The sequence below is a fragment of the Ochotona princeps genome, chromosome 1 (assembly GCF_030435755.1).
Source record: "Ochotona princeps isolate mOchPri1 chromosome 1, mOchPri1.hap1, whole genome shotgun sequence".
NCBI classification, from domain to species: Eukaryota; Metazoa; Chordata; class Mammalia; order Lagomorpha; family Ochotonidae; genus Ochotona; species Ochotona princeps.
In genome coordinates this window covers 41,827,371-41,853,155 of record NC_080832.1, presented here as the reverse complement: position 1 = coordinate 41,853,155, position 25,785 = coordinate 41,827,371, and the positions used below count along the sequence as shown (strand labels likewise).

General features: G+C 39.5%; 1 protein-coding gene across 1 annotated transcript in view; it reads right to left on the bottom strand.

Moving 5' to 3' along the window:
- TBC1D32 (TBC1 domain family member 32) overlaps positions 1 to 25,785 on the bottom strand; it is a 192,735-nt gene that overhangs the window by 106,246 nt on the left and 60,704 nt on the right. Inside the window, exons 12-17 of the mRNA XM_058669172.1 lie at positions 23,623 to 23,763; positions 19,489 to 19,581; positions 17,132 to 17,274; positions 13,379 to 13,506; positions 3,662 to 3,863; positions 2,412 to 2,494 (exon numbers count right to left, since the gene is read on the bottom strand). Of these exons, the coding sequence (XP_058525155.1) occupies positions 2,412 to 2,494; positions 3,662 to 3,863; positions 13,379 to 13,506; positions 17,132 to 17,274; positions 19,489 to 19,581; positions 23,623 to 23,763 (790 nt within the window). The remainder of the gene's footprint in view (positions 1 to 2,411; positions 2,495 to 3,661; positions 3,864 to 13,378; positions 13,507 to 17,131; positions 17,275 to 19,488; positions 19,582 to 23,622; positions 23,764 to 25,785) is intronic.

Below are 25,785 nucleotides of genomic sequence, written 5' to 3'. Positions count from 1 at the left end.
CTAGTGTGGGAATTTAAGTGGACCAAAACAGGGAAGATCCACCTTAGTGTGGGTGGAATTCAACCAAATGACTGAGGATGGGGTGCAGCAGGTGAGGGGACACAAAACTTACAAACAGAGCAAAGGAGAATCAATTTCTCTTTTTCCTGGAGTGGGATACGCTGTTGTTCTCTTCTCCCGACATACCACAATTCCAGGCTCTCTGGCCATTGGACTCCAGGATTTATACGAGTGTGGACTTGGACTAATAAACCCCACCAGGATCCTCAAGATCTCCGGCTTGCAGACAGTCATTCATGGGACTTCCTAGCCTCCCTAACTGGATGAAGCACTATCTCTATTAAATCCTCCCTCATATACTGACATCACTATTTCTATAGGCACAGATACAGATATATAGATCCTAGCAGTTCTGCCTCCACGGAGGTAATAATACCACATGTCAAGGAATCTCCTTTCCCCTGACATCAAGTTTTCACATGCAACTCATGTCCCACTTTCAAACAATTTTACTCTCTCCATCCAATCACTAAGCAGAAACGTAGGAAATTCAGAGTATATTGCTTCCTTCTGGGGATCCTTACTTCCTTCTCAGGATCCAACTACGTACAGAAAGAACAAGTTTTGTTCTGCTTAAATATGCAGTTATTAAATCTGATGGCAATTAAGTTCTACCTTCAGGGAAACCCAAGACACCCCACTGCAGATTATGGTTGGTTCAAACCATTCAGATTCTTGAGAGCAATCTCTAGAAGCCTCTCCAATGCTTGTCCTTGATTTCTAAATCTGTTAACTGGCTTAGAACTCAGGAATGATTGAATTGTGCAGAAATTAATAGCTTTTTCACATAACATCAATATCTAAAAATATTAAAGACAGTAAAGTCTATTAAATATGTTAACCACATTCGTGACCATTTAAAGCTACTATCATACCATTATCCATATTCATCCCTTCCTCTTTTAGCAGTTAACACTGCTGTATTCTTTACAACAATTTGACAATAACTTCTTCAAGGAACTCCTCCCCCAGAAGACGACTCCCAGTGCACGCCCAGTGGGCATACTGCACTACCATGTTGTATTTACTTATTTGTATTCCACTAAGGTCTGTATGGATCTTTGGAACTCACTATAGCACTTGATCTAATGAGTGACTACATGAATGAATGAGTGGGAGTATGAATGAAAGAATGAAAACAAAGTGATAAACTAGAGAGCTCAAAATCATTAACCTGCCAAAGCACATAATTATATATAAATAAATAATAAATTACTATTTCCATCTAAATACACAGAAAAATAATAGTTAAGTGTGTGATAACTATATCTTTAAAAAAAAACTCAGCAAACTTTTGAAGAATTTGATGAACATTATACTGTCAAGGAAATAACAAAAGTTTTCTGTTTGATAAGCAGTTTTTCTAAATTAAGCCATATCTGAATATTTCCTTAATAAAGAATACCCTTATGGCTCTACAAAATTATTCTTTTTAGAGTAATATTTTTCGAAAGATTTATTTATTTTTATTGGAAAGTCAGATATACAGAGAGGAGGAGAGACAGAAAGGAAGATCTTCCGTCCAATGATTCACTCCCCACGTGGCTGTAACGGCTGGAGCTGAGCCAATCCAAAGCCAGGAGCCTCTTCCAGGTCTCCCACCGGGGTGCAGTCCCAAAGCTTTGGGCCGTCCTCAACTGCTTTCCCAGGCCACAAGCAGGGAGCTGGATGGGAAGCAGGGCTGCCAGGATTAGAACCAGTGCCCATATAGGATCTCAGGCGTGCAAGATTAGGACCTTAACCACCATGCTATTGCACCGAGTCCTACAAAACTATTCTTTAAGCTATTCCAAAACTGAATCATAAAACAAAGACACAGGAAAAATATCACCAGACTTCATTTAAAAAAAAACTTCAGCCAATTAATCTAATTCTATATCCTACTCATATTATATAGAAACATAAAAACATAAACTAAAATTTAATATAAATACAAAATTAAATGATTTTCTAATACTAAAACATATCCCCAGCACATTTCGAGAAAATGCTTTTAAAGTAAATTGACTTGACTGGCATTTGAAAACATTTCACTTCTACTGAACTCTTCAGTTAACTTTCCAATTTTGCTATTTGGAAATTCTTCAGATTTTTTTGGAAAAATTGCAATATGTGAAAATGTCTAATTCAAAATCCAAACACAAATGCAATATTGCTACCTTCTAAAAAGCATCACATGACATTTAGAGTTCCTCTGCACTGTCATTTTTATTTGATCCTATGTGTATACATTCATTTTCCTGTAAAATATTTTACTACAGCAGTCTATTACATTATAACAATTTGAAAAATATTTCAATAAATGAAGCAAACCCATAGGACTACAGATGACATGAATCAACCATACTCACCTGTTTTGGGAGTCTTGACTTACTGAAGAAACAGAATCAGAACCTTCCACTGGAGTTGGAATTCTTTCTGATAGAAAACTTGTCTGAAAAAAAAAAAGTAAATGTATATTATTCTTTTTCTTGCTGATAGCAATACTCCTGAATTCTCTCTGGTAGCATTCCGTTCTCTTACACCTTACTTCGTAACTATAATAAACTTAAGTGTTCTTCAAATGTTTAATTATTTGATTGTCAAATACATACATTATTTCATCTTTTTTAAAAACATATATGAGCTGGTCTTGTGTTTTGGCATGTTAACCCTCCATCTGCAACGCTGGCATCCTATACGAGTGCCAGATCTTACATCCCAAGTGTTTCACTTTCAATCCAGCTCTACGAAAAATAGCCTAATAAAAAACAATTCGAGATGGCCCAAGTGTTTGGGCCCTGATACCCACGTCAAAGACCTGGAGGAAGATTCTGGCTTTGGCCTGGAGCATTCCAAATAAATATACATATTAAATATACATATAATGAGGGTGAAAATATTTAATGTATACCATTAATGACTATTCCCATGCAATTTCCAGTATTCATGACCAAAATTCAGCGACTCTTCTCCCGAAATGACCAGAAATAACTTCTAAGGGGAATGCTCATTAATGTAAAAAAAATTTCATGTAGAATCTCTATGGCCAGAAGAAAATACATCATACTACCCAATTAAGTCATAGACTTCTGTACCATTAGAGGTACTGATGCCGGGCCCGGCACAATAGCATAGTGGTTAAGGTCCTTGCCTTGAGCGCTCTGGGATCCCATATGGGTGCCAGTTCTTATCCCGGCAGCCCCGCTTTCCATCCAGCTCCCTGCTTGTGACCTGGGAAAGCAGTCGAGGACAGACCAAAGCTTTGGGCCCCTGCACCCGCATGGGAAACCTGGAAGAAGTTCCTGGCTCCTGGCTTCAGATTGCCTCAGCTCCAGCTGTTGAGGACGCTTCGGGAGTGAATCATCAGATGGAAGATCTTCCTCTCTGTCTCTCCTCCTCTCTGTATATCCATCTTTCAAATAAAAACATAAAAATAAAAAGAAGTACTGATGTCATCCTACATCAAATTAAGAAATATTGTGTCCTCCAAGAGTACTGTGATGCTAAAGAAGTTATACCTACCACAAAAAATTACCTTGTCCAGAATACAAAAACACAATAATGAATATATTTAAACTCAATTTGCATAGAAGAAAAAATGAAACTTGAAGATACTTACCTTCTTCCATGCCTTTGCTATAGATTCATGCAAACCATAAGGAATTAACACTTGCAGGCCTTCACAGGTTCCATATATATGACGACACACAGAAATGAAAGCACCTTTAACCGTAGGCAACATATCAGATCCAGAAAAAATAGATATGTCTTCATCAAGAAGTTTTTTTGAAAACTGGGCAATTATGTGAGCACCTGTAGGACTAAAAAATGATACCTAAAAGTGATTCTAATGCTACTTAATGTTGACTTTCTAAAGTATTACCAAAAGGTTAGTTTTGTCATTAAAAACTCTTCATTTTTCTTTGCTCCCTTTTACTCATCCTCTAGCTTTTCTCAGACATGTAAACTGTCCTATTCCCATCCACACATAGATGTCCAGTGATGACAGCAGTGCCAGTAAAGTGGAAAAAACACCATGTAGACGAGAACAAAAGTGACTACACATGTAAAGGATAACAGACGACACAGGTTCATGTATGTGATGTAAATATTAATTCAAATTCAGATCATAATCTGAAAATCTGCATTTCTAGCACTGTTGAGGATTTAATTTTCCAATCTCAAGAGATGTGACACTTTTTTTTAAGATGATGTTTACATAATTGATCACGGTGGGAAGGATTGAGGGTTAGGGAAAAGCGGTGTGATCATTGTTTCCAAATTTTGTTTCTTTCTGTTTCTGGGGGGTAGGATGAGAAAAGCAGAGAAGCCATACCCAGCCTCCCAACTACCGCAGTGCCCAGGGATGGGGAATGGCCACCCAGCATCAACCCATGGTCTAGATGTATTGCATTTGCTGAGAGTTCTGCCCAGGCATTATCCGTAATTCTGAAACGCTGTTAATCTCGCTGACCCAAGGCTAAGGAAACGCTTCCAATGTCCATTGGCTGACATAGTCCACCTTAGAGTTTCCATCCACCCAGATTTTTGCTGTCATCATTAAGCTGGGCTAGTTGTCCAATCTGTTCCATTCACCTTCCTCTGCTATGGTACCAGATATCCTCTGTAGGGCCCAATGGGCTGCCACATCTTTCATGCGCATCAGGTCCTGCCATCTATTACTCAATCTTTTCCACTTAGAAGGACCTCTTCTCACCCCCTGAACCCAGGGTTCATGGATCTGGTGGGCCTGAGAGTCTGGGCCAGGCAACCAGGGACCTGCTGGACCTCCTCTCCCCATAAGGCTCATGGACTTGCACCCACTTCGCAGATGGGCAAAGGATTTGGGACAGGCAACCCAGTTCCCACCACACACCCCATCCCCAGGGTTTACAGAACCAGCACCAATGCACAGGTGGGTTCAAGGACTCCTGCCCCTCGGGTTCAAGGACCTCTCACCAAACTCCCCCCAACTGGCATGGCTCACCTCATGTCGATATCCACCACTGGGTGCTGTAGCCCAGCTTGGTCTAGTCTGCCCCAGGTTTCACCTCATGCTAGGGGGTGCTGCAGCCAAGCCAGGACTAGCCAGTCCCCCGTCTCAGCACTGATGTAAACTGGCTGGTGTTGTGGCCCAACCCAGCCCCTCTTGCACTCCATCCTTGTTCTTAGATCTGCTGTGGATGCTATGAACTGGCCCAACTGGCCCAGTACACACCTGACTTACATGTATACCACTGGGTACTATAATCTGGCCTGGTGTGGGATGCCCCTTGCTTTGGTTCTTGTGCTCACTCGCAGGGACTGTATTAAGGCAAAGCAGTTCCCCAAGCACTTATATCAGGTCTCCTCTCAGTGGCAGACATTGAACACACTGGTGGGTCACTGGCCCAGATGGACTTAGTGTACTTCTTCCCCTTGCAGGAACAGTGGCCTTGCCCAAACGGCCCATACTCCTCCTTAGTTCTTACTACTGGGTGCTACAGCCTATCCACACCTGGTCAATACCCTGACATAGCTCTCACACGTAGTTCAACGGAAGCCGAGACATAGTCCAACCCACTCTACACCCATCCTGGCTCTCTTAAGTATCAGTGGGTGCTGGAAGCTATCCCAGTATGGCGCTCCCCAGACCCAGTCCACACCTGTGACACTTTCTTTTTTTTTTTTTTTTAAAGATTTATTCATTTTATTACAGCCAGATATACACAGAGGAGGAGAGACAGAGAGGAAGATCTTCCATCCGATGATTCACTCCCCAAGTGAGCTGCAACGGGCCAGTGCGCGCCGATCCGATGCCGGTAACCTGGAACCTCCTCCGGGTCTCCCACGTGGGTGCAGTGTCCCAATGCATTGGGCCGTCCTCAACTGCTTTCCCAGGCCACAAGCAGGGAGCTGGATGGGAAGTGGAGCTGCCGGGATTAGAACCGGCGCCCATATGGGATCCCGGGGCTTTCAAGGCGAGGACTTTAGCCGCTAGACCACGCCGCCGGGCCCATGTGACACTTTCTTAAAAAGCATTTTTAAATTTATGCATTTGAAAAGCACAAAAAAACAAAACAGTGAAAGAGACAGACTGACAGAGAGAGTCAAAGACAAACAGAGTGAGCAAGATTCCAGTTGCTGACTCACTCCCCATAGATTAAAAATATGGAAATCCAGGGCCAGCGCGGTAGCCCAGCAGCTGAAGTCCTCACCAGAATCCCATATGGGCACCGGTTCAAATCCTGGCAGCCCCACTTCCCATCAAGCTTTCTGCTTGTGGCCTGGGAAAGCACTCAAGGATGGCCAAAAGTCTTAGGACCTTGCACCCACGTGGGAAACTAGGTAGAGGTTCCTGGCTCCTGGCTTTAGATTGGCACATCTCCGGCCATTGCAGCCACTTGGGGAGTGAATCATTGGATGGAAGATCATTCTCTCTGTCTCTCCTCCTCTCCATATATCTGACTTTCCAATCAAAATAAAATAAATCATATATATGTGTGTGTATATATATATATATATATATCAATCCAATCCAGGACTGCCCAAGTGTGTGGCAGCAACTCAATCACACTGAGCTGTTTCCTGTTGCCTGTCAGGGTCTACACTACTGAAAGCTGCGGCAAGAAGCCAGAACCTAGGCACAATGTCAAAGGAGGAGGCATCCTAATCAGTTTCCTAATCACTAAGCCCAAGAGGAGGAAAGGCAGAGACATGGAGAGAAAGTGAGGGAAGGAGATGGAGTGGCAAGACAAGCACCCCCATGTGCTGACCACAACAGCTTGTTAGGGACTGATTCAGGCACAAGCTAGAACCGTAACTAGGCAACAGGTATACTTTAAGTATATTACATGCATCCATTTATTTAATTTTTACAATAACCACATAAAGAAGATACATTCTTATTCAATTTCTGTGGGTAAGGAACTATAGATAAAGCTTAAAGAGTGAAATGCTTGCAATCAGAACTCAAATCTAGACTGCCTTCTGTCAATTATATTTTCTAGAAGTTTTTTTTCTTTTAAGCAAATAAAAAAGTAGATGGTAGATTAAATAATGTACTAAATTACCAAGTTCCACTCACCCATTTTCAACAGTTACAGACATTTCCCCAGACTTGTTTTATCTATCCCGGCCCCCCGACTAACAAACATCAGTATCATAATAAGGGCCAGGCATCATGTTATTTCACCTAGTGTCTATCTTTGATGAAAAGTTTCTATTATAAATGCCAATACTCTACTCAGTAAAATTAATTATAATATCTTACTATCGGGCCCAGCGCTGTGGCCTAGCGGCTAAAGTCCTCGCCTTGAAAGCCCCAGGATCCCATATGGGCGCCGGTTCTAATCCTGGCAGCTCCACTTCCCATCCAGCTCCCTGCTTGTGGCCTGGGAAAGTAGTCGAGGATGGCCCAAAGCTTTGGGACCCTGCACCTGTGTGGGAGACCTGGAAGAGGTTCCTGGTTCCCGGCATCGGATCGGCGCACATTGGCCCGTTGCAGCTCACTTGGGGAGTGAATCATCGGATGGAAGATCTTCCTCTCTGTCTCTCCTCCTCTGTGTATATCTGACTTTGTAATAAAAAAAAAATAAAAAATCTTAAAAAAAAATCTTACTATCATCTGTAGCCAAACCATATAAAATTCTCCTGAAATTAAGGAAAAAAAACAACTTTTAATAATAAGTACCGGAAATGACCCAAGTTTCAAAGAGTTCATTAGATTGTTCTGCTTTCTTAGGGCCCTTTCCTTTCTCCCTTGCCACTGACTTGCTGGAAAATTATTTTTCCTATCCAGTCTTTGTTTGCAGAACTGCTTCACCATGGTATCATTTACCTTGTTTCTCTAGTTTTAATTATCACTTTACAGAACACAAAATCTTTACAGAGCTAATTAGATTTCAGCTCAATTTATTAGTATTTTCTTAGTAAATCAGCTTCAGAAGTAGTTTTGCCTGCCTGTCTCCCATTTCAAGAAGCACAGATATGATCACCTCGATATGGTATTAGTCAGGTGATGGGACTATGACCTCTCCAAGAGAAAGCTCTTGCCATTAACACTTCACCCATTGATCTAAAAAAAATTAAAATTACATGAGACAGAGTGAGAGAGAAAGGGAGAAAGAGAAAATATACATCAACAGATTCACTCCCCAAATGACTATACAGACACCAACTCAGGCTCAAGTTTTCTGGAGCTTGGAATACAATCTAGGCCTCCCAAATGAACTCATTAATTGAGCCCTCACCACTGTCTCCATATTCTGCAGGAGCTGGAAGTAAACACTGAATCCAGCCATACTCACTGTGGACATCTCAGCTGTTAGGTCAAACAACACCCATCACTCACTGATTTTAGCACTAATTAGTGCTTATATCCCACATCCATTATTTCCTGAAATTACTAAATAGTGATTTTACTGATACAATTTCATTTCTATTTATCACCTATAAACCAGCTATGAATAATTTACTACTTATGCTACAACATAATAGTTACACAAAATAGTCTTATACGAAAAGCTTTAATTAATTCTGGTCTAGCAATCTCTTTTTTAAGATTTATTTATTTTTATTACAAAGTCAGATTTTCAGAGAGGAGAGACAGAGAGGAAGATCTTCTGTCCAATGATTCACTCCCCAAGTGAGCCGCAACGCCAGGTGCTGTGCTGATCCAAAGCCAGGAACCAGGAACCTCTTCCGGGTCTCCCAAGTGGGTGCAGGGTCCCAAAGCTTTGGGCCACCCTCGACTGCTTTCCCAGGCCACAAGCAGGGAGCTGGATGGGAAGTGGAGCTGCCAGGATTAGAACCAGCGCCCATATGGGATCCTGGCACGTTCAAGGCGAGGACTTTAGCCGCTAGGCCACAGCGCTGGGCCCCAGGTTTGTGTTTTGACTGTATAGATAGCTAAATAAAATATAGTCCCAGTGCAACTGATGGTGAATACAGTAGTTTGGGTAGAGGTTGGCATCTATCACTTAATTCTTCCCCAAAACACTGCTAAACTTTCAACTTCAGTCTGCAGGCAGCTAATGCAACAATACTAGGCGAAGCTTACTGATTTACTGTTGATGCTGCCAGTACAAAAGCAGGGACATTAAAAACAATATATTCCTTTCTCAGAAAAAAAAAAAAAACATTGTTTTGCTGTAGGTATCTTCTAACATGTACACTAAATCTGCTATTCTGTAGAGTATCCTTAAGATGTTGAAGCTGGCAGATGGAAGCAGTGCCTAAAAGGCTGACAATTTTCTCTGAACAAAGACTTCCTGGGAAAAAACTGCTCCGTGTAGCTCACAGCCAAAAGCAGGGTCTCATTCTGTAGCTCACGTTTCTCTCCTGATTCACTGAACCACTCCAAAACTGTCTGTGATGTCTGGCTGATTTTTCATGCAACCTATATTATGTTTACATTCAGCCTCCATTTCTCATTTGTATGAAATCCTCACAGTGGTCTGGGTCTTCATTAACATTCACTGGCTTTTTATATTCTAATGTAATTCATATATCTAATGTAAATTAGATATATTATATATTATATGTAAAATATGTTATAATACATATAACACATATACCATAATCAATATAGTGTGTATATATTGCAATATATACAATAAATTTTACATAATATGTTCATATATTTTATATTATATATGATACATATCATAGCATGTGGTGACTAAAAACTACCATCTGTTTCTTAATGAGTATGTATGAATGTTCTTGGTCCGAATAAGACAAAATCTAATTTAAAAGCCAGAATATCTTCATGGTTTCCTTTTTTTTTTTTTTTTTTTTGAAACAGCAAACTTATTTTGAGTCTCTCCGTCCACTTCCAGCAGGTCAGTGGTAAAGACAGGCTATTTAGCATTTGCTTTCCAAGACACAATAGTGTTGACCTTAAAGAGATGCAAGTCATGTCTTGGACCTTTGCAAGGATGGGGGGAAAGCTGTTACCCTAATACACTGTTGGTGCGAAGGAAGACTACAACAATCATTATAAAAGCAAGCACAGAGATTCCTCAGAAATCTGAAAATAAAACAAGTGACACAGGCATCCCACTCCTGGCAATTTCTCTAAATGAAATCAAATCAACAAATGAAAGAGTTATTTGTACCCCCATTTACAGTACCCCAATTCAGAATATCTAAGATGTGGAATTAATCCAGATGTCTGTCAATTGATGACTAGATAAAGAAATTGTAATATACATATGTCAAGCTGCATCCAAGTAACCACCAGCATGTACAAGATCAATAGCTACAAGCAGGTCTGGTAGGGGACCTTCACAGACTCCCCTGGTGGGCTGCAGTTCCCCTGGGAAGCGTGGAAGCTGGGAATGGTTATAGATCAGGCTGCACAAGGCTACAACACCGCTCAGCATATGTGTGGTCTGGGTCTAGAGGTGTGCCAACTGGGATACTTTCCAAACATCCAGCACTTGCAACAGACAGAGTGGATGTGGGATGGGATGGGTTAGGTTGCAGCACCTACTGATCCATATGAGAACCAAATCTAGCCATGGACCTGGCAGGGCTTGGCTGTAACACCTTCTAGTGTGGGATTGTCTGGAAAGGCTGTGGTACCCACTGGTAAATGTCAGGACTGGAGGTAGACCAAGTCAGGCTGAGCCCAGCACCCAACACTGTGTGTGAGATCATGACTGGGAGCTGGTCTGATAGGGGGGCTTGGGAAATCCCCTGTTGGGATGCAACCCCAGATGATGAGCACAAGACCTGAGGCTGGGGGCAGGTTAGGCAAGCCAACCCAGGCTATAGTACCCATCAGCAGACCTATGGGTCAAGTCTGAGAGTGGGCCAGGCCGGGCCTATCTGTGACACCCACTGGCCAGGATAGGTTAGAGGACAGGCCAGATTGTGCTGCCGCCATCTACTGGTTCAAATTAAGGTTGGGCATGGGGGCTGGCCAGGTTGGATTAAGTTGAAGCACCACCCAGCATGAGCTGGGATGGAGGCAGGCCAAGTTGAGCCAGGCTGTAGCACTGCCCAGGCAAATGCTGAGGTAAGATGGGCCATGCCAGACTGGGCCAAAACACCCATCGGTATACATAAGACTCCAGCCAGGAAAAAGCCTGGTGGGGAGACTACTGGGGTCCCCTCACTGGGGCGACTGCTCCCACTGGTGAACATGAGAGCTAGGAATGGCTGCAACACCTATCAACCTGAATGTGGTCAGGCCTTGGGAAGTGCCAGGCAAGGCCACATCACTGCGTCCTTTGCCAGAGCATCCACTGTCAAGTGCCAGGATAGGGTGCAAGTCATGTCAGATCGGACCTCAGTAATCTCTGGAAAGTACAAGATCCAACATTGTGAGTGCGACTAGCAGGGAAGATGAACAATCCTCTGCTGTGCTGTATCTCCTTGGAGAACATGAAAGCCAGTGCTGGGAGCAAGCCAGGCTGGACAAGGTGGCAACACTCATCAGCATATGTATGGACTGGGTCACGGGGTGGGTCGGAGTGGGCTGAGTTAAGCCACAACAGCATAGGTGAATACAAGAGCCGGATGGGATACAAGACAGAGCAGTCTACTGTACATACTCACACACAGGAACCATGAGTCTACTGAGGGTTATAAGCTGCAATTCCCACTGTTGTGCATAAGGGGTAGATCTGGGGCAGGTTGGGTTGGGCTAATGCCATAACACCTACCAGTTTGCACATGAGATGAAGCTGGGGGCAGAACTGGCCAAGCAACTGCAATCACCAGTGTGTGTGTAGATTAATGCAGGTATGGAATGAATCGGATTTTGTACTAGCTGGCACATGCAAGAGTCAGGTCTGAAGTCACCCCAGGTAAGGTTTCTTTGGGGACACCCCAACTGGACCACTGGACTCAAACTTTGATCATGGGGAAAATCATAGGATTTGTGTTCTGACTGGGTCTGGATGTATCAGGACTGAGTCTCCTTGATTCTTTATGCCTGTGCAGTGGATGGCATGCCCAGATGAGGATGAGGGAAATGATAACATGACAGCCAGCTCATTAAGGCTGCAGAGGATGTCCAGTGCCATGACAAAAGATAAAGAGCAGAACAGGATGGACAACTCTTCTTGCCAAGCTCTGGCAGCAAGTGTCTGAGTGAGTGGATACACTAGGATGAACACTGTCAGCCAATGGACCTTGGAAGAATTTTTTTCAACCTTGCAGCGACGAAACGAACAGAGTCTCAGAACTGTCAACACCACTCAAATAATAATCTCAGAACATTCTTTTCCACATTGGGCTTTCTAAACTGATATCATGCGGACATCTCCTATCCCTGGATGCTAAAATAGTTTGGCAACTGGGAGCAACCTCTGCTTCTCCCTTCTCCCCCACCTTGCCCAGATACAGGAGAAAAGGAAAGAAAAAGAAAAGGAAAATTGGAAACATCTGTCCCACCCATCTTCCCCCATGTCTTGACCCTCACCATCCTAACCACTGGTCCTCCTGAGCATGCATCCTTGCAACTATGTAAACAACATCAACAGTTAAATAAAATTTAAAGAAATTTTTAAAGGAGGTAGGGCAGCACTGTGGCATATCTGACAGCTCCATTTCTAATCCAGCTCCCTGCTAGTGACCCTGCTAGTGGCCTAAGTTCTAGCACTGTATTCAGTCGAAGACCCAGAAGAAGCTCCTGGCTCCTGGCTTTAGAATGGTCCAACTTTGGCTACTGCAGTCATTTGGGGAGTTAACCAGCTGACAGATTCTTTCTTTCTCTTTCTCTCTCTCTCTCTCTCTCTCTCGCTCGCTCTCTCTCTCTCTCTCCCATCATCCCTCCCTCCTTTATAACTCTTTTAAATACGTTCATACATACATCTTAAAAAAAGAACTTTACATTCTGAAAACAAAACATGGCTACATATAAAAACAAAACTGCAGCACAATAATGCCATTTTGGTGATGAGTAAAATTCTTCATGCTTATATCTTGGTGTAGTTGTACATTCATCTGATACACCACACCAGAAAGTCTAGAAATCTAAATACAACCATTGGTCAGGCATCCCTATCAGGTGAAGACAAAAAAAGAAAAATAGCTTCTCCTTTGAACACCTTTGTTTGATTTGACTTGAATCAATTATATGTGCTTTTAGAGTTTTTAAAACAGTCCAAGGAAGCAGATGATGGGGTTGGAGGAGATGAGAGATGATCACATAGAAATGAACCTTCTTACTCTTATTTTGTAATTTTAGACATCGAGACCTACTCTGTGTGCACAGTCCATAAGCCTGGATAGTCCTGCAAATATTTGCAGATCATTTAATATATGACTTGCTAGTCATAAAACCTAACTATAACTCGAAAAGCTATGTAAACTCGAAAAGTTACGGAAAATGTAGACATACCTGTTTTCTTCAGAAGAGTTCGTATTTTCACCATAAAGGAGTAAAGTAAGTCCTTCTTCCACAGATGCAATTCTTGCTAAAATATCAGCTATATGAGTTAAAGCTGTTTTAGAACAATTTGGAGCAACCTATAGATTAAAAAGTTAATAAAACAAATCATATAATTTTACGACACACTAACATACCTTAGACTAAAACTCAAACGTGGTTTATAGTCTTCTAAAATTATATTATCTCAACAAAAAAAACTATATATTTAGCTATTATGTATGTCTGAATCAAATGTGGAAACCAGATCAGTCTTTGACCAGCACAACTGATGATTCACATAAAATGATTTGGCACCCAAACCATGTATTCAGCACTGTTCCTATTATACGCATACTTGTTAATGACAAACAGAGCTCCTTTAGCTCTGCCTTTTCCTTTACTTCCCATCCACTGGGTCCTGATGTTTCCAATGTAATATTGCATATGGTATCTAAAACTGCCATCGTTTCTACAGGACGTGACTAGTGAGAAATATAATCTAGGCTAACCATATTTCCTCACTTTATATTGTACGGTACTGAGTTACCGTACAATATAATGTGAGAGCATATAACAAAATAGTACATTGGGCCCAGCGCCGTGGCCTAGTGGCTAAAGTCCTCGCCTTGAACGCGCCGGGATCCCATATGGGCGCTGGTTCTAATCCCAGCAGCTCCACTTCCCATCCAGCTCCCTGCTTGTGGCCTGGGAAAGTAGTCGAGGACGGCCCAAGACTTTGAGACCCTGCACCCACTTGGGAGACCCGGAAGAGGTTCCTGGTTCCTGGCTTTGGATCAGCACAGCACCTGGCATTGAGCTCACTTGGGGAGTGAACCATCGGACGGAAGATCTTCCTCTCTCTCTCCTCCTCTCTGTATATGTGACTTTGTAATAAAAATTAATAAATCTTTAAAAAAAAAAAAAGACAAACAAATGAGACCTGGAGCCAGAGTTTGCCCTCATGGTTTCTTCTAAAAAAAAAATAGTACAAAACAAGTCCTAGAAACAGAAAAAATTATGTGGATGCAGGACTGCGTCTGGAATTACCGTAGGGACCATTAACTGCAATGCCTGTTCTTTCAGAAATCTGCTTATTTGTCTGATTTATGTGTATTGTACTGCAAAGAAGTGAATATTAAAAAGGATAACAAAGTTACAAAAATAATGTGCATATTCTCTATGATAAAAGTAAAAATACAGAAGTTACAACCAATACATTCTAATAAATTTGGTGTACTATATTAACACTGATGAAGACGAGTTACATATATTTACTCAAAAGATATCCAGATGGAGATACTCATCCAATATATTAGTCTATTACTTTTCATGTCAAATATCCTTAAAATTTCTCTCTTTAGATGGTGCTGGTATTATAAAGCAGCAGGTAAAGCTACCACTTGCAATATCCGCATCCCATACGGTGTTGGCTTTGTGTCCTGGGAGCTGCACTTCCAATCCACCTCCCTACTGCCAGACTGAGAAACGCAACAGAAGGCTGACGTGTTTTGACCCCGGCTGCCCAGGTGGGAGACTCAGATGAAGTTCCTGGGTTTAGCCTGTCCTAGCCATGACCTTTGCAGCCATCTGAAGAGTGAAACAGTATATGGAATACCCCTTTCTGTAGCCCTCCTTCTCTCTGTAACAGACTTTTACAAATCTTACAACAAAAAAGCTTTTCTTTTGAATATTCTTCTCTCCTATGTGTTATGTATATTTTTCAAGACAGGTATATATACAAACACATATAAAAGAATATATTTTCTCTCATACATACATATGCACACACATACACATCCCTACAATTTTTCTACTATTCTTTCCTCATTTTTATATGCTCCTGTTAGAACAGACTCTTAAAGGGCAAACATGTTTCATTCTTTTCTGTATTTTCAGTACCCAGCACAGAGCTAACAGTGCAAAGGGTGATTATGATGTATTAAACTAAGTACCAAATGTATATTCTATTTGTCCAAGGGCTGGTCTGTAAATGCAAGAATAAATAACCTAAGCATAATGTATACAGAATCACATAAGGAGTACGAGAAGAAAAGAACACAAGGGAAATTTGGGAAGAAATTGCAGACACACTCTGGTCTACACACAGTAATTTTTCATATGAATCAAGTTTAAAATTCAACTAGGTTAGGGGGAAAATTACACAAACACAGGGAAATATTCTTATTTATAAAATTTAAATTGTCTGTTCTAACTAGATCACATAAAAAGAAAATAGTTACGGTACAAGGAAACAAAATTCACAAAATGCCTACTTGAAAATAGTGGAATTTATCCACTAAACAACAAGCTAGACAGGCTATGACAGACTGTCAAAGGGTAGGTATAAAATGAAATCAGTAAAAAAAAAAATAGATACAACAGACATCAAAAGGTTAAAAAAAAAAAGTTTAGCCTATATTAATAAGCTTTAACTAGTTACTGCCAAAACCTTACATCATAAGTACAGGGATATAGTCTATAGAGAGTATAAGTAGGAAGGATATTAACTCTATTACTCATTAAGTATTTACATGGAGAAAATCACTTCCCTAAGTTTCAGCTATAATAATTCAATTACATGAGAGACACAGGCATTTAGTTCCATGGTAAAGACACCATATGGGATACCCACATTCCCTACTGGAGTGTCTAAGTTTAAAGCCTAGTTCTGCTCCAATTCTAGCCTCCTGAAGATGTATAAGGTAGGAAGTGGCAGGTGATGGCTTGGGTACCTGGGTCTCAGCCACCCAACTGAACACTGAGACTAACTTACTGACACCGAGCTTTTGCCTGGTCTAGCCACACCCAACTAAGCCCAGCCCCAACGTTTTCAGGTATTTGAAAACTGAACCAACAGACAGGAAACTAACTAACTCTCTCTCTCTTTCCTTACATTTCAACTGTATTTTTAGATTACATGATGTAAGGTAATATGCTGTGCAAACTATAAAGAAAACTGAGATTGAACGTAAAATCACTTCCTAAAGTAAAACCAGTTCTTGCTAACACAGGACACAGCTGAATCTTGAAAAAAAATTATCTATTTCTAATAGACTTATTCCTAAGAAGTTGCCATTAAAACAAATGAAACATTCACAAGATTTGTTAGATTACTAACACAAACAGCTTCTTACGTCCTTTGCATCAGCATGTCTAAGCATGATTAGAAAAAAAAGCTAAGATGTATGTGCTTTTCGTCCTCATGTTGTCATAATAAATCAACCAACTACATAAACTAATTTAAAAACAAATGAAACCTATATCAGTAAGAACATATGCACTTATAGAAACACAGTATAATGAAATACTACATTAAGTACATCAGATTTAGAACTAAAGTTCTATGACACAGCAGGTTAAGTTACTGATTAGAATGACAGCATTCCATACTAAAGTGCTGGTTTGGGTCTGGGCTGCTCTGCTTTAAGTTTTTGCATGATGCTTATGCACCTGGGAAAGCACCAAGGATGACCCAAGGACTTGGGTCCCTGTCACCCACTTGAAAGATCCAGATGAAGCTCCAGCCTCCTGGTTTTGGTCTGGGCAACACAAGACCACTGCAACTACCCAGGGAAACAGTCAGTGAATGGAAGGTCATTTTTGCTTTCTCTATCTCTTCCTCTCTGTAATTCCACTTTTCAAATAACATAAATTTAAAAAAAAGGCCCATTGAATATTCACAAACACCCACCTAAAAGACTATTTCTAGCAAACAGTACCAACCTCTGTTCCTTTCATTAAATTATGAATAGGCTGAAGAAGTGCCTCAATCACGGTGTTGTTATATAAGCATTCAATAGCACACTCTTTTTGATCGCAGAGTATTTTCAGAATATCAGTCACCATATTGGCAGAAGAATAATCTTCTGAAAGCAAAATATATTTTTAAAAATCAAAACTTAAAACATTAAATACTTAGTAGATCTTTATTTGATAGCTGTTGTTGTAACTCCAAGAAATTCAACCTCAAATACAATAGCTTTAAAAAAATTACAAACTGATACCCAAAAGATAGCATGATTATTACAAAATTATAATTAAACATAGATCTCAATTTCATTAACACATTTTGAAGTTAATAAAAATAACTAAACGACAATTAATATAAATGCCAAAAGATAAGAGCTTAAAATCTTTTGCCATTTGACATTAAATCACTGCTAGACTTTAAGGATGTAGTTTGAAGCAAGGTCAAAACTTCTCTCTTCCTAGAAAACTCTACTTGGATCACATTGATTCTTTCCTTTAAGTCATGTATTAACCATTGAGTCCTACAGAAAATTAAATGAAAGTCTCTAAAATAAGACAATGGACAAAAAAAAAAAAAAAAAGGAAGGTTGAGGGCTTAGTGACTAAAAAGCCCTCACTTTGCACATGCCAGCATCCCATATGGGTTCATATCCCGGATGCTCCACTTCCCTTCCAGCTCCCTATTTGTGGCCTGGGAAAGCAATCGAGGACGGCCCAAAGCCTTGGGACCCTGCATCTGTGTGGGAGACCAGAAGAAGCTCCTGGCTCCTGCCTTTGGGTGGGCTCAGCTTCAGCCACTGCAGCCACTTGGAGTCAACCAGTGGATGGAGGATCTTCCTCTCTGCCTCACCTTCTCTCAGTAAATGAGTTTACAATAATCAATAAATAAATCTTTTTTTAAAAAAGGAAGGCTGAGAATAATAAAAATTTTTGTTATCTTTTACATAGCCTAGGAAAATGTGCTAACAGAAAAATCAATGACAAGCAGTTTTTCTCTCAAAATATGAACATGAAAATATTAACACACATAAATGTAATATGAATATTTTTATTTCAAAAGTTACATGTTTTCACATATTTGATGTAATATGCTCTTAAAAGTGATGTTTAATCTAAGACCGCCCTACTAAAACACAACTATAAAACAGCAAAATCCTTGAATTATGCTACAATATTCCAAACAAAAGGGACATGTTGACATCAACTCAGTATTTGACAAATATAACACAAGAAAGGAGAGCTCAGTGATTTTTTTAATCAAATGCTGATGAAAAACCCTTTTTGCTCTAACATAGCTTATTGATAAGCACTTCTCCATTCATTTACTCAACCAATCACCTCCTGTTTCAATGTTCATACATCAGACATTGTACTAGGCACCATAAACAAACAAACAAAAACATTAAAAAATCCACTATACGGTGAATCACAATAGTATCAAGTAATTATACCAAGAAATTATGAAAGATGATTTTATCATAAAATAAATGTCATATAATATTACAACAGCAGGCATATTTTAGTGCTACTTTCTTTATACAGGAAAATACTGCAAAAGAAAAACACTGAGTCACTGCAAGGATCAATAGCCTAATATAATTTCACCACTAAAATGTATCAGCTGAAATATTATAGCATTTATATGAAACTGATACCATCTTTTTCTTTGATTCACTTGAGTTTCTCTCAGAATTTATGCCACCATTCCTGGAGTACTGCCCAGTCTTAGAATGCTATCAATCTAAGCATTAGTGGGGTTAATCATGGGAATTTAGCTTTGGAAACTTTTATGGATATTCAACGGGAAAACTAAAAGTGAACATTCAAATATTTATCATTTAAGACATTTTTATAAGCCAAATAATATCATAAAACTAAAAGGCATTTTATTGAAAAAATATGGAGCTTTTCTTTTCCATAAAAGAAGATATTGAAAAAGAACTGAAGTTTTACAAATGAGGAAAAACAACTCAATTAATCAAAATACCTTGGAAAGTATATTGCTATAGAACATATTTGCACCTACCAATGAAAATGCCCAGATCATTTCTTAAGAACATCCTGTTAGTAAAGCACAACACTTAAATTCTCTGTTAAAATTGATTTCTAAACAAACAGGTAAAAGTTGATTAAAAACACCGTAAAACATCAACAAAATTAAGCATAAGACATTATTTCAAAACTAACGTAATTTCTTTTAGATGTTATTGTATCTTAACCAAATTCATTTTCCCAAACTAGATCAGTTACTTAAAATATCTAGACAATAGCATATTTAAATATTTTAGATGTTTCTAGTTCTCTCTAAAAAATTAAAAAAAAAAATTTACCTAATTCTGAAGCTGATGTTATCTTTGGGTAACTTGGCGAGTAATAAATAAGCTGAATAAACAGTACCAGAAGATCTGTAAGGGACACTGAATCTTTAAAAAGGAAAAAGAAAATTAATTACAATCAACTCAAAAACTTTGTTTCCATTCACCTCCATGATTTTCGTAGAAACTAGAGTACAGTAACATGGAAAGGAGCGGACGATCCATGATTCTAGAAACAATTTGTTACACTCAGTTAAAAGACAGTAAGAAGTGCAACTGATGCTATTTTAGTGTACTTCTTCCATTTATTTTAAAGTATTCACTTAATACAAACCTGTAAATGGAATTATGCAAATTTTGTCATGTTGTTTGTTTGACTTTATTCAAGCAGCAGTAAAATACAGCTGAATGCATTGGTTCAACTATCTTCTAGAAAGCATTATAGAAAAGAGGTAAGCAAACTTTCTCTATAAAGGACTAGGCAGTGAATATGTCAGGCTTAATAACCAAACATCTTCTGTCACTCGAGATGGCTGCTGAAGCACTAAGCAGCCACACAAAACACAAATGAATGTGTTTCCAATAAAACCTCATTTATGTGCACTAAAATACAATTATTTATTCATATGTTTGAAAATGGTCTTCTAAGTCTTAATCCAACAAGTTAAATGTCATCCTTAAGCACAGACAGTCGAACCAGAGGCAAACCTGATTTGGTCCATGGGAATGTAATTTACCAACTCTTGCTATAGAAATTTAATTAAAAGGTTGCAGTGAAATAGCATTAAAACTTTAAAGATGAACCCAGCGTGAGGCCTAGTGACTAAATCCTTGCTTTGCATCCACTAGGATCCCATATGGATGCTGGTTCATATTACAGCTGCTCTACTTCCAATCTAGTTCCCTGTTTGCAGCTTGGGAAAGCAATAGAAGATGGCTCAAGGCATTGGGACCCAGCATCTACATGGGAGGCTCAGAAGAAGCTCCCGGCTGCTGGGCTCAGATCAGCTCAGCTCTGGCCAGTGTGGCCATTTGGGGAGTGAACGAATAAGCAGATAAAGGATCTTTTTCTCTGTCCCTCCTTTTCTCTGTAGATCTGCCTTTCCAATAAAAAAATAAATTAAATAGAACAAATCTTTAGACAAACTTAAAGATGACTGATGATCTATATTATTATAGTACCATTCCATCTTACATGACCTATGGTATCTGGTATCTCAAAAAGTGGATGTGGAAGGTCATGATGGGGATTGTTGTTTGGATTAGCAGTTAAGACACTGCTAGAGACACCACTCCTTGTTCCAACCTCCTGCTAATGTGTACCGAGAAGGCCGGCAGACAATGGCTCAAGTAGCTTCTATCATGCATGTGGGAGACCCGGACTGATTTTCTGGCTCCCTGTTTCAGTCTAGCCCATCTTGCCATTGCAGATGTTTGAAAAGTGAATCTGTGAATAGGGAAGACTTCTCTATCTGCTTTTGTAATCATTAAAAGCAAATATAAGGGCTTGGCAGTGTGGCCTGGTGGCTAAGGTCCTCGCCTTGATCCCATATGGCCACTGGTTCTAATCGCGGCAGTTCCACTTCCTGTCTCTCCTTCTCTCAGTATATCTGACTTTGTAATAAAAATAAAATAAATCTTAAAAAAAAAAAAAGCAAATATAAGATGCTAACTAGAAGTGACTGATACGTAAACTTGCATTAACATCTGAACCAACACAAATACATATTTTCTCTACTGTCATCTGCAAAGTTTGACATTATCTTATAAAATGTCAGCTCCTAGTGAAAGACTATTATAAATTCTCAACTGAATACCAACTATACCGAGAATGAGGTGACATACTACAGGAATTATAAAATAATATTATTTTCTCAAGGAGCTTACAATCAAGTAGAAAGAAGATTTAGCAAACAAAACAGCTAGATGATGGTGCAGAAGAATACTCAAAATGAATACACTCTACAAGATAGACACACCATTTGTAACCCTTATGACATGATTTCATAAGGTGCACAAGTCAAAATTATTTTTTTCTATTTTTAAAATATGCCAGGAGGTAGCACAACAAGCTCATTCTCCATCTTGGCGTCAGCATCCATATGGACACTGGTTCAAGACTCTGCTGTTCCACTTCTGATCTAGCACCCTGCTAAAGACCTGGGAAAGCACATAAAGATGGCTCAAGTCCATGGGCCCTTGCACTCACACTAAGGCCCTTGCACTCACACTGGAGACCTAGAAGAAGCTCCTGCCTCCAAGTTTCAGACCAGCCCAACTTTGGTTATAGTGACCATTTTGGGAGTGAAACAGCAGATGGAAGATCCATTATTTCAAGATTCATTTTTCAAATATTAAAAAAAAAGTGTCAGGGTCCTCAAAACCACACCTGAGTTCAATAATTTGCTTTTAAAAAAAATACAACAAATTGGGCCTGGCGTACTGGTCTAGTGGCTGAAGTCCTTGCCTTGCACGTGCTGGGATCCCGTTTGGTCGCTGGTTCTAATCCCGACGGCCCCACTTGCCATACAGTTCCCTGTTTGTGGCCTGGGAGAAAAATCAAGGACGGCCCAAAGCCTTGTGTTCCCACACCCACATGGGAGACCTGGAAGAAAATCCTGGCTCCTGGCTTCAGATCGACGCAGCACTGGACGCTGCAGTCACCTGGGGAGTGAATCATCGGATGGAAGATCTTCCTCTTTATACCTCCTCCTCTATACATATCAGACTTTGCAAATAAAAACAAATAAATCTTAAAAAAAAATCTACCAAATCAAGCAGAAGTTGTATGCAAATCTAGGACTACAACACAGGATACGAAGCAAAACCAAAGCTAAAACGTGCACAGAACAAGATCTAGAACTTCCACTGTCATTGCTCAGTGAAGTTACACAGAATAAAATTAATTCTTCCAGCATTAAGTTGTATGATCACATATAAAGGGTTGCCCATCAGGAGAGCTCTTCTGTCACCAGAGTCCAGGGTCTTTCCTGGGGCCTAAGCACATAAGTGCCCTCAGCCTAATGTGCACATGAACACATCTCTCCCAAAAAGGAAACTGAGTGTTCAGCATAAATGCCACTACGTAAACAAACTGCTTAAACGTTGATCAGTGTAAAAGCAGCTCAGGCACTCTTAGCGGCTCTGAGAATCATTGGAAATCCATATTCACAGAAGAAAGCCAGGTGCAATCTAGCAAGCAAGCTTTCAAAAGAGTACAATCTCAGGCTGGCCACATCAATGCCTTTGGTATGTGTGTGCATGTGCATACTAAACTCTATTTACTAAGCTTTAAAAGAAAGATGGCAAGGGCTGAAGTTTACTGGGGAAATGAACAAGATGCCAGGTAAAATTAATGTGCTGGTATACAAAATAGTATATAACTTTATTGTTTAAAAACAGTATTCTCAATCCTAAGCTGCGATTGCTAAAATTGTATGCAATTAGCATCACTGATACTACTATTCCATTTTTAAAGATATAGACACTGAAAGAATAAATGTTAGTTAATATCTCCACATGATCAGTTTATAAGTGAAGCAAAACTTATATGAGTTCTTCAATTCTGCATCCAGATCTAGATGATCAACTATGCCTAGGTTTTTAAAAGGTGGAATGAAATAAAGAAAGCACTAAAGGGCAGGGGAAGAGCAAACAGCAACAAAATACTTAATTTGTCAAGAAAAGTATACACTGAAAACTAAAATAAAAAAAAATACTCTAAAAGAGAACATACAAGTTTCCAAGTCTGAAAACTCCAGGGGTGTGTATTTGGCGAAGCAGTTAAGATACCACACGAGATGCATGCATCCTATCATAAAGTGCCTGGGCTTGATCCCTACTCCATTTCCAGCTCCAGATTCCTGCTAAAGCACATCCTGGAAGGCAGCAGGTCAAGGGTCAAGTACTTGGGTTCTGATTAGCCTGAAACATTCATATGGATTCCCAGGATCTTAGCTTTGGCCTGGTCAATCCCCTCCCTGTTAGAGGAAACTAGAGAGTGGACCAGGTAGATGTCTGTTTTTCTTTCTTTCTCTGTGTATATGTACCTTTCAAATAAGTGAAGTAAATGATAAATTTAAAAGCAATACTCCATAGCATAGAAATCCTATCATCTCTCTACACAGTCATTCTCCTGATTGCACTTACCTTTTCTATTCTTCAGCTTTATAGGAAAGAGTTTTCTGCCTTGTGTATAAATCAGTAATCTTCCTAACAGACAAAGTGAGTGGATAAAATAAATATATTGTAATTCTTGTCCTGAGTAGTAGAAAGTTTTCTGTCCGTTTCCTTTAAAAAGGAGGCAAACAAAAACATTTTTAGTGTCATTTATATTGTATAGTACCTTTCTTCACTCCCTTCTAAACATTAAAACACAATTAAATAACAGCCTTTAACGGAGAAACACTTGATTTGAATTTTTTTAATTATTTTCCTTATTGTTTCCTAACATCCTTTACACTGTATCTGAAGAGAAGCAGTCATAAAATTGGCAAATACCACAACAGCATATGCATACAATATTTATTCCAAAATAACAGACATAAAATTGTCAGAGTAATCATCTCTCATTTAAAAAGAACCTCAAAAGTAAAGGCGGGAATCAACAGAAAAAGCACCATTTCACCAATGAAGTCAACACAAGATGAGTATTACTAAAAAAATCAGAAATGCTCTGAAATCTGAGTGTTAAGATTTAGTCATTTATTTGAAAGATAGTTACAGAGAAACGGACACACACACAGTAAGAGAGAGAAAGAGAGAGAGAAGGAGAATATCTCCATACACCAGTTTGATACCCAAAAGATAGAACAGCCAGATCTGTCATGGCCAAAGCCAGAAGCCTGGAACTCCAACCAGGTCTCCTCGGGTGGTAGAGGCCCAGGTACTTTAGGAACATTAGCAAAGAAGCCAAGATTTTAACCAGCACACAAATGCTTACAATTCCATAATGTTGGCTCCAGAAATCTGAAAGTCTAGCCTTTCAAGTATAACAAATGAATGAATGAATGAATGCAAGCAAGCAAGCAAGAAAGAAAGAAAGAAAGAAAGAAAGAGAGAGAGAAGGAGGGACAAAGAAAGAAAGAAAGAAAGAGGATAAATTCTAACTTTTATACTTTCTCCTCCACTGTAAGACATTAATGGCATTTGAAGTCCCTAAGTTATTCTTTGGCCATTTTACCTCTTGCTAGAAGCTAATGAAATTATGAGATACAGAAAATTCTAAGATATCTGCATACTCTCAAAAGAGCTTTTTATTTCCTTAGAGAAACAACAAAAGAATAACAGAATAATTAAAATCAGTTTAACAGGCCCAGCAGGAAGCATCAGAGGCTAAATCCTCCTCCACATGCACTGGGATGCCCTTTGGGTACTGGTTCATGACCCACCTGCTCCACTTTCAGTCCAGCTCTCTGCTTGTGGCCTGGGAAAGCAGTAGAGGATGGCCCAAAGCCTTGAGACCACGTACCCTTGTGGCAGACCTGGACAAAGCTCCTGGCTCCTGGCTTCAGTTGGCTTAGCTCTGGCTGTTGCAGTCACTTGGGGAGTGAATCAGCAGACAGAAGATCTTTCTCTCTGTCTCTCCTTCTCTCTATAAATCTGCCTTACCAATAAAAATTAATATATCTTAAAGAAAATCAGTTTCACATGGCAAGTTATAGATAAATTGCAAGTAAAAACAAGTAAAAACAAGAATAAGCAGAAATGTCTTCCTAAAAAACATAAACATTAATTTTCACAATAAATAAGACAACTATTAGTGTAGAGGATTATAGTTAGAGCAATGAAAATAGAAAGGAAGTTGTTTAGGTGCAAACGAGATCTAAGAGTTATTTTAGTCAGTAACTAAGGAAAGATCAGATTAGAAATCACTGTCAGATTATGAAACATTTATGACATTTTAGCTGACCCAGAATAAAAGGAGAGGAATCACAAAGTATCTAATAACAAAGAATATCTAATCTTAATAAAGAATATTTTTGGAACTTTCCCACCCACTAGAGAACCTAAGTGAATAACTAATACACTGTTAGAAAGCAGTGAACATGTATCATTGTAGTATAAAAAATTCTCCAATATGAATTGAAGAATCACTTATAGTCAAAAAAATTATTTTATGGAACTTTTCCTCCCACTAGAGAGCATAAATGAATAGCTGATATACTGTTAGAAAGAAAACGGTGAACCTTGCATTATTATAAAGTTAAAGATTCTCCCACATGAATTGATCATACATTAATTTCAAGGGTAATTCTGCTAGAAAAAGTCATGATAAAAGTTTATCTTTTAAATTCATAAATAACATTTCAC